Source organism: Corvus brachyrhynchos, unplaced genomic scaffold (assembly GCF_000691975.1).
Source record: "Corvus brachyrhynchos isolate BGI_N302 unplaced genomic scaffold, ASM69197v1 scaffold246, whole genome shotgun sequence".
NCBI lineage: Eukaryota > Metazoa > Chordata > Aves > Passeriformes > Corvidae > Corvus > Corvus brachyrhynchos.
In genome coordinates, this window is record NW_008238447.1 from 1,715,937 (window position 1) to 1,725,947 (window position 10,011).

General features: G+C 39.8%; 1 protein-coding gene across 6 annotated transcripts in view; it reads right to left on the reverse strand.

Annotated features, from left to right (window-relative positions):
- Nucleotides 1–10,011, reverse strand: part of LOC103617298 (solute carrier organic anion transporter family member 1C1-like) — a 48,508-nt gene that overhangs the window by 38,314 nt on the left and 183 nt on the right. For 4 of the 6 annotated variants that reach the window (XR_001862744.1, XM_017736685.1, XM_017736684.1 and 1 more), the window contains exons 1-8: nucleotides 9,952–10,011; nucleotides 5,921–6,053; nucleotides 5,164–5,285; nucleotides 4,710–4,856; nucleotides 3,548–3,646; nucleotides 2,537–2,782; nucleotides 1,630–1,794; nucleotides 1–20 (exon numbers count right to left, since the gene is read on the reverse strand). The exon at nucleotides 1–20 is cut by the window's left edge and continues 176 nt beyond it; the exon at nucleotides 9,952–10,011 is cut by the window's right edge. Coding sequence is in view for 5 of the 6 variants with exons in the window: in XM_017736685.1 (XP_017592174.1) it covers nucleotides 1–20; nucleotides 1,630–1,794; nucleotides 2,537–2,782; nucleotides 3,548–3,646; nucleotides 4,710–4,856; nucleotides 5,164–5,285; nucleotides 5,921–5,970 (849 nt within the window). In the remaining variant the exon portion in view is untranslated. Of the gene's footprint in view, nucleotides 21–1,629; nucleotides 1,795–2,536; nucleotides 2,783–3,547; nucleotides 3,647–4,709; nucleotides 4,857–5,163; nucleotides 5,286–5,920; nucleotides 6,054–6,848; nucleotides 6,991–9,951 lie in introns of all 6 variants that reach the window. The other 2 variants (XM_008635579.2, XM_017736686.1) reach the window with 2 other exon arrangements.

Below are 10,011 nucleotides of genomic sequence, written 5' to 3' on the forward strand. Positions count from 1 at the left end.
AGCAGGAATATTAATAAGACCTGAAATCAAATAGAAAAATATGTATTAATGAAAACCCCAGCTCAATGGACTAACCTTGTCAGCCACAAAAACAGCTGCAGCAAGGAGATGAAGGAACAAAACATAAAAGATCTTCAGTCAGGGCATTTTATTTTGTCCAGAATTAGAGTGATCCTTGGAGTGTTACAAAGGTGCTGGGACAGCTTTGAAAAACTTACTCCCAAGGACATGCTTCTTTGCTGGTTCTTTGACAGAGAGATTATGGATAAAGTTTAGATAATGCTCTTCCAATATCTTAAGCTAGGTGATTTTTTCCATAATTAGGTTGTCAATGGAGTCATCTGCTGATTCCTAGAGGACAAATTCAGTTTTATCTAACGTTATGAAAGCTGGAGCAAGACCTGCTTTTTTTTTTTTTTTTTTTTTTTTTTTTAAATTGCTCTGACAATTTTGATATCTATCAGAGGTTGTGATAGAAACTGTTCTCTAAAAAAGAAGAAGAGTAAAAGAGGGAGTGAAAGAGAAATAAACACTGTGAGTTGAGTCAGCTGTCAGGTTTCTTAGGAAGAGTGGATTTGGAGACAAAGGAAAAGTAGGAGGAAAAACCACCTTATTGCAGAGATAGACACCCAGCAGGATCCTTCCCTAACCAAGCCATCACACAGTCTGTGTTGGATATAGTCCCTATGCTCAGAGAAATCAAATGGTTCGCAATCCTCACTCAGTTTGCACATACCTGAAAGCTTAGCTCCAGAAAATCTTTAAATACAATGAGAAGTACTACACTGAATGTAGGGATTGTTTTCTGGACTTTCTTTGGGCATCAACTATACTTGAAGATTTCTCCTTGCTTTGAGGAGTTTCGTGCCAGGAAATTCCAGCTTCTATCTTTAAGGAATTAACATAGCACAATGGATCATTACAGCTTTTCTGCATATATATACCTCGGTTGCTGTGCAACTAATGCTGCTCTGAAACAAGGCAGTTCCCTCTGTGTTGGGTAGACGTAAACCTCTTTGCTGTTTAATGCTATTGAAGCCTTGGACCTCTGGAGCTGAACCCCACATGCAGGTTCAGCAACCAGGCAGTCAAGTCCACCCTCCTGAAGTCAGCTACAAAAATATCCATCTCAGTACCCAAAGGCTGAAGCAGCTTCTCTCTCTTGTACTGTATGGGACAGCTTGGGATATGACTTGACTTCCTTTTATTTAACACCATTCTCTTCAGAGAGTCACCTTTAGCACTCACTGAACTGATCTTTGCTTTGTTGAAACAAATGGGAAGCCATCAAGGCAGCAGATCTGTCTGATGATAAATTTATGTAAACTATTTAAAAACTATTTCTCAGTTATTTTCTTGTGTTGTACATATATTACTTTTCAAATTTCCAGTTAAATGGGAATTAAGGTATCAAATTATGTAAACTTTTACAGTAACTCCTGCATAGATAAACTCCGAGTTACCTAGTGCTGAAGCAAAAATGAAATAGCTTACCTTCTATAAGCTATTACTTAAAGTCAGACAAGGAAGGAGAAGAAATAAAAATACCCTAAAAAAAATACAATTTTTCCTACATGCCACTCCTAAAATGTCCATTTTAAAGATATCAAGAAGCAGATATAGCATTACCTATAACAAAGTTAGTTTTTGAAGATGTCTGCCCGTACTGTTGTTCAATGTACTTTGGCTTATATGTCACCATGCCAATTAAAGAATTGAACTGAATGATACTTGCACACAAATACAGACTGTAAACTGGATTCCCAAAGAGATTCTTCAGTGATGGCAAGAAGTCTGGAAGACAAAACAGCAGAAATAACAAGCAGGTCAGAGAGAGAATAACTGCTGTGAGCAATGCTTTGTAACATGTGTGCACCTTCCAAAAAAACCCAAAACTGCAGAACATTTCAAAGGGAATCTCTGAAGTTCTGTGATGTTCCTAACAGCTCCCCCATTTCTGGATGGGGGAACAGTGGAGCAAAAGACTAATCATAAATTTCCCAGAAGAGATATCTTGTTTTATAAACCTTCTTTTCATTATAAGCTAGGAATGATTTGGTTTCTATGTGTCCTCAACAGCCGCAGCACCGTTTAGCTTAATTTGGGGCAAAGAGTGCTCAGCACAGCTGACAGGAAGCACAAACATGTTGAGGTACAGATTCAAGTACTGAGGGAAAATGCTTTTGGCAAAGCAGGGCCAAGGAAATGCAATTGTGCAAAACAGCTCCTGTCTAAATCCAGGAAGCCTTCTCTAATACTGTAGCTGGTCTGTGCCCATCTATATTCTGATAGATATTGTACATGTTTTCCTAATGCATGAACTTACAGGAAAAAAAATTAGCAAAAACTGAGGGTTGTTTTTTTTTCTGACCACCACATCTGCAACAGTCACTATATGCATTGGAGAGTGAAATCTCATGTAAAAATCATAATTCTGATGCCATTAAGATAGGGCCGCAGAAAGTATAAAATTTTTAAGTCTAAAAGCCTTTGAGAGAAAAACTCAACGATCAGGAAGAAAACTCCAGTGATTTGCCTTTTGCCATCTCGGCAAGCTTCGCTTGTTGCTGATAGGGTGCGTGTTGGTCTTTGTTTTCCTCAATGATGAACTTTGACTGCTCGGAAGAGGTGCTGGAGTCCTTCCTGCTCTCAGGTTTTGGGAGGTGCTTGGGCAGGAACCAGAAGGGGATGCCGGCCAGGACGCTGATCACCCCAGCTATCAGGTATCCCAGCCACCACGCTCCCACCCACTGCATGTCCTTGGGACTTATTGTGATGCTGTCTGGAGAAAGTGGAAAAGAAGAAACAAATAAATAAATTTTGAGAATATTTGCTGATAATAAGGAAGGTGGTTTTGGAGGGACTTTCCATGCCCACCTCACCAGGTGTAGCTGTGTTGTGTGTCACTATGGGCGTTTTGCAGGAGCAGCTGTGGGGACACGGTGAGGACTTGCTGATTGCTGGGGCACAGCAGCGGCCTAGCCCTGACCTGCTGTGCCACTTGCACAGCCCCAGAGATGCTGCAAGGACCAGCAAATGGGGAAGTCCGGGTGGCCACTCACTTGCTCCCAGTCAGGCTGTTGTGCACAAAAGCCCCAGGGAAAAATAGTTTTCCTCCTGCTTTCTTTCTTCCTGTTTTCTCAGAAGGAGGGCAATCGGGAGATTCGGTACCCCCTGCCAAACCACTTTTCCAGGTGGCAACAACAGGATATTAAAAAAGCACACATGGGATCCTGAGCCTCAGTCCTGCTTCCTCCTGGCTCCCATTATCTCCCCAGAGCCTCCTCACCAGAGCACCTCTTGGAGGCACCTGCTGCAGATCTGCTGGTGCTGAGGAAGAGTGAGACCTCTTTCCCCCTCTAGACCTATCCTTCTTGCCAGCCTGTTCTGCATGGACCCCTACACTGCTGTCATCCTTGTCATTTCATGAAGTGCCTACTCTACCCCTGATAGCTCCTCATGCCTAGAAGATAACCAGATAGTTCTTGGCCGAAAATAGGCATGAGGAGCCTGACTGGATTTTTAAAGCCTGAGTGTTCTGACTTACCCAGATCTACAAAGCCAATGTCAACATAAAGTTTGGCACACAGGGATCCCAGGAGAAAGCCAAATATTGGCCCTATAATCGCCACTGTCTGTACACACCCTGGAATAGAAAACAGGAGACTGTTACACTCCTGAGCTAAAAAGGGCACTGGTTCTTCTGCATCTAGCAGCAGATTATGGAATGTGATGGGTAACAAGTGATACAGTTACACAAATTGAAATATTTTCAAGAAGAAAAAAAGGCATCAATACAATTTTCCCCATGACAATGATGCTTTTTACTGTTATCCAATTAAAGAGTTAAATTCAGCCTGAAGGAAAAATGTCAGGAACCGGAATGGCCTAAACTCAATAGCAGCACCCATCTATAACTGCTAGAAATGCTTTAGTTGACAAGATTAAAGTAACTGGAAAGCAAATGTCATTTTGTAAATTTAAATGATCACTTTAAGTTGAGGTAGGCCCTGAACAGGCTGAGAAACCGCTTTGCTTTTGGGAGGTTTCCAGTGTTAATATGTTTCAATATACCTGCAGCCAAACTTTCTGAATACTTTGAATTTGCAAAATTCACCTGGAAATCTGGGAATCTGAATCTTTTACAGAGAGAATCTGATTTTTTGCATTTTGCCTGGCTGGAAACTTGTCAAGAGCAGATGCTGATGAGATAGGATTTTTTAGGTAATATTTCTGGTGAATGTGCAGTGGTCAGACAATGAACACAAGAAAACAGTGCTACCAACTTTCTAAAGTTTCAGCACTATTGCTTATAATTCCACATGAATCTGGAGGGAATGTTTTGAGTGCTCACTGAAATTCTATTTTAAGTGCTTAAAAGAGTGCATGTTTTTATCACTTTCCAGAGAACTGAATGTGCACAGAGGCTCAGCAGTCCACATCCAGAAGAATTAGGAAGATTAGGGTAACAGCAGGGACCCAAGGTCAAATTCTTTCACCAAATTAAGATAATGGAACTGTGCTGGTATAATTAAATGGGAACTTGGTCCCTTGAGTGTACATGACTGTTAAATAAACTTTAATATTGGAAATTATGCAAACAAAACAATCAGGGCAACTTAATTCAATAACATTCATTCCATTATTCAGAATGACTCAGTCTCCTCTGGGGAAAAATCCATTAGGAAAAAACCCAATATTTACTTTACCAATGTATAAGGCAGCATTCTCTTCAACAGCATAATCATCGATGTATGTAATTCCCAGGGGCTGGATGGGGGTTTCACCTATTCCACGCAAAAGATTTCCGAGTAAAACATAGATCCACATGGAAGAGCCTGCTTCCTTTTCACATCCTGTGTACACAACAAGAGACAACAACGATGTGTTTGTAACAACAGTTTGACACTGAAAGCTCAGGGCTCCTAAAATACTTCTGTTGTAGGAGAAACAGTAGGAAAACTGTGAAACAGCTTAAGGTAGACAAATTTTTAGCATGAGCTGTCTCAAAGATACTACAGTTTTGCCGGTTTTATAAATTTGTTACCACATCCCTTTTTAGAAAACTCTTTCACTTCTAACAAAGTGGGATCTCCTGACAGAAGGATTTGGGAAACATTGATGATAGTGAGCACTACCAGCCCCAATATTTAACATTCTCACCTGAATTTATTTTTGCTTGAGATTTTTCCAAGGCTGAGAGTGGAGTTTGGTTTTTATCCTGCAGACATGGAGAGATGATAGCAGTCGAATTGATGGTGGAAGGGAATCTTTCGTATCGGTATCTGTTTAGAAAACGAAGTTGTATTTATTCACAAGTACTGATAAGAAAAAGCAATCAGATCTGCTACTACCAGATAGGCTTATAGCACTTAAATGCAAATTTCATCTGCATCCATATGAATCCATCTGGATCCATCACCAGTGATAGTTTACAGGGGATAAACAGAGCTCTACTTATACTGCAGCAGTACATGACAATTGTCCTGTTGGTTCTTTTTTTGTCAGCGATTCATTTCAGTTTAGCAGGCACTTTGCTCTACTATGATACATGAATTTGGACTAAGAGATTATCAGACAATGGTGTATCCTCTGGCTTGTGATTGGTACTCAGATTTTCTTCTTGAGTTTAGTCATCACTTCTTCACTGACATTTCAACAATTCCTAAACCATATCAAAATGTGGCCAGTCAAGATCAGAGACTAATAAAAAAATAAGTTGATTACTACTGAAAATAGTACACATTAAATTATTTGCTTTACAGTAATAAATCTTTTCACAAAAAAAAAAAAAAAAAAATTAAGTAACCGCATCCCCATATGCCTATTCCCATCTTCATAATCAATGCCTAAATATTTTACTGAGCTGCCATTCAGTGTGCACAACCCAGCTGGAAAACACTGATCTCTTTGCACTTACCGTCCCATGAAGAACTGGGGCATTGCAATTAGGAATGTTCCAGCTGACATAATTAAGCAGCCTGCTCCAATTATTCTTGGCCTGTGAAGCTTTGCTCCAAAGTAGCTCACAAGAATTATGATTAGGAGGTTCCCTTTGAGAGTACAAAAGGAAAATTGAGTTTTACCGCTTGTTGATAAGAGATCCCCTAAAATAACAATTCCTAGTATGTAGTATAGGCACTGATTTCAGGGAGAGAGGGCTGATGGGGTTGGTCTTTCTCCCTCTTTCCAGGCATTCTACAGGAGCCCAATGCCTTCTGTGATAGGAAAACCATAAACCTTTGGATAAACTGCTGGAAAAGAGGAGAAAGACTGTGCCAGCTGAAGAGAGCAAATAACCAGAAAAGCAGAAAAAGGAGAAATCAGAGTTTTATACACTTAGGCTAATATTTCATTCCTGTGAGTACCACAGTCCACTGAACACCCATGAGATAAATTCAGTAATCTGAAATTGTAAGAGACAATGACATGCTGGAAACCTTAGTGTGAGAGGGAAGGAGAGGGACCAGACAAGAAATGTAGATTACAGCTAGAGCTTTGTCCTCCTGCTGCTTAATAAATCACAAAGGACAAACACTGGTGGGGGAGGTGGATTTCTGCCTGCAGAAATCTGGGCAGGCAAATTCTCATTCAACATTCAAAATTTCTATTAGTATGAATTAGCCACATGCTAAGCTTATCAAATCACAATTTTTTTATTTCTATGCTGAATTGGTTGTATTAGCAACCCTGTCCTATTGAATGTAATCGTACTGATAGTCCCACTTATTTTTACCAGGTGAATCTTGCTCAGTTTTATGGTTCAGGGAGATTCATACAATCATTCTTCACAACAGATTGCATCACTCTTTTTTCTGAAAATAAAAACGGGTTTCTACAGCACATACCAATTTCAAAACTTCCATCAATAACACCAACCAAAGAGGAAGGGATGTCAAATCTTCTTTCTATTTGCGTGATAGTACTTTTTAGATAACTTCCTGACAGTGCTTTAGCAAAATAAACAAAAGACAATGCACCAAGAAATATCTGTGAAAAAAATGACAGTGAATAAAATCAGGCAGTACAGAAGATATTATGAATTATTTTTAAACAAGTTTTGCATTCCTACCTCTTCTTTTGCCAAATAACCACATCAATATTTTTCCTACATCTTATTAAATGCTAGATTGCTAATTTGTCTATCTCTTATGAGCAATATTGATAAAAACTGAATTGACTCTCAACCACCGCTCATTTCAGGTAGATGCCAAAGCTACTGCTCAGTTGAAAGACAGAAACTGGTGATTTCCTAAGGAGGCAGTATCTTACACAGTAACCATAACGGTAAATGCTAAGTGTGGCTTGGTGGGGAAGTGAGTTTTTGGACATTTTGAAATATTACATGCTTCGTGAGTTGAACAGTGACCTGCCAAGCAATTCTCTTCTAGGCTCGTCCTTCCCCTACAAGATCTCTTGCATTTTGCTTAGAGTGCACCTTGCATTTTCCTGGGGACAGACTTCTCCCATCCTTTTGTTATGTAGAGACAGTTTTCTCTCAGTTATCACTGTATCTGTTTTAGCATGTTCTTCTGAACCAGGAGTGGGCTTTGGACATTAAACTCCATCTCCCTTCACAGTGCTTTGGTACATATTTCAAAGGTGGACACTGAGCCCCTTTCCCACAAAATTAAACTGGAAGATGAGGGCTGGTCTGAAATGCATGTAGTGGGAGTGCAGGGTCCTTAGCACCATCTGTTTGCTCCTGCAGCTCTATTGCCTAAATTTGCCCTCACTGAATGCAGCCCTGTAGAGTTTATGAGTTCCAGGGATAGTCGTGCACAGTGCAATTGGTCATGGAAACCACAACATTGCTTTCTACCCTCAGGTACAGGCGGTGTTGACTCAATATGAATATGGATGCTTTCTGTAAAGCCCAGTCCCAGAAATTAAGAGAGACAGTAACATTTCATATGAATAGAGGTCTAGAGCCCTGTGCTTCTCCTTATCCTCTCTGACAATCACACTCCCAGTACACAGGTTCTCTGAGCAATGTACTCACCTCCAGTGCGAAACTCCTTACAGCATCTCATCTGACAAGGTGCAGTGGTAATAACATCACTGCTGAATGCAAATTTTTGTGTTCAAATATATCTCTGTGTCATGTTCAATACACTTTATCCAGTGCTGGCTGTCCCTCCTTCAGAAACAGTTGTGGGTAAATAAACTTGCACAGCCCCTCTCTGGTTCTTTTTTCCTACAGCAGCAGGTCTCAATGAAGTCTCTAGTACAAATATTGCCGTAATATTTTACATTTTCTGTATGTTTATGCCCTTGGATTTTAAATAGCAATGTGAGAGCACATTTTTTTTTTTTACAGGAAAGTTGTATAGGTAAAATACAACTTGAAAAGCTTCTGTGTGTCTTTAGCACAAGTTTTTTCACAGGATTTGCAACTGTCCCAGGTGTGCAGTGGTGGAAAGACACTCCCAATTTAGGGCTGGGACAGAAAGGTACAGATGATTTCACATTCTGCTCTGGTTTGTCAGTGCTTGTGAGCAGATATTTCACCACGTCTATCTGGTTAATACAGGCAATTTTAAGACACAGGAAGGTTGATAAGAAATGTTGATAATTGGTAAAAACAACCTGTTGAATCTGCGTATTATTTTCTTAACACATTAAGCAAAACCTGAAGAGGACTTTTTCATGATTTAGAGATAGCTTAAATAATTTTATTCTGACTCAGCAAGATCTAATCAGAACTCAAAAAGGGTTAGTTCACAAAAAAAGAGAGGTTTTCTAAGTTCGGACAGGAATACATAAGTTACATTGGTTTGGGTTCCCAGAAGACACAACTTCTTTAAAGAGAAAGAAACTGAGCTGAAATATTATTGCTTCTCTATTTCTGGAGCTAATAAGATGATTCCTGACTGGCTAATCTGTGACAAGTTTTATTCATTGAGGGGATTGGATTATTGTTGTAGCAAATGAAGGAGCAATGATAGAATTAGATTATGGTCCAAAATTTAATTAATACAACTCATCTTCTATTTCAAAACAAAAAAATTCAAAATTTCTAGACTTCAGGGCAACTGTTGCTGATGTCATTGGCTGTACTGGGAGCTGGATTAATATCTGAAAGTAGATGTGTGTGTGAGTGAGGGGGAAAAGCAACAGAAGAAAAGACTGTGCATGATGAAAAGAACGGGCCAAGGCTGAAAACTCATTTTCCGAGTAACTCAAATCATCTCACCATAGTATGGTGATTTTTGAGACCTCACCCAAGAGAGTGTGTCAGCATTTTGGAAATAAGGTAGAGGCAGTAGGCAAAGCTTTGTGCTGCCTGCTGTGCCCCTGTGTCCCGAGCAGGGAGCAATGCTCCTCCGAGGTGCAGATCCCACCAGCAGGTAGGCAGAGCTACATTGTGAGGCTCAAAGCAGGGACCTCCCATTACCTCCAGGAAAAACTTCTTGGGGGTGAGAGAAATGTAGATACAGTGGTGATGCTTCTGCAGCTTCATTTCTTAGTCACCTCATGCAGAGTTCTCTTGAATAAGGAATATTACAATAATGCTTTAATAATATAGCACTCAAAACACACAGACCATAATACAAATACAACTTTGGAGAGCCCAGGAGACTACCACGGCTACAGTCTTAAGCAGTCTGTACTGACAGCCTGTGGTATCTGTCTGCTCTGTTCTTAACTTTGGGTGGTGCAATAAGGAAGATAGAAGGACTTTTCAGGATGGCTCTTGAAGATCTCATAATATGCAAGCCTCAACCAACAAATTATATTTGATGACTGTCAAATGTTAGGCAAAAAGAGATCTGAAAAAGATTTTCTTGTGACTTAGAAATACCTCTAATAATTTCATACTGACTCAGCAAGATATAATCAGAACCTAAAAAGGGATCATTCACCAAAAAAAAAAAAAAAAAAACCCACCAAAAAACCAGAGAGATTTTCTAAGTCCTTACTGGAAAATTCAAACTTCTCTTACTTTACCTTTATACCTCCACAACACGACTGTTTTTCCTTGGATGTGGATGATTCAGATTTGAATGA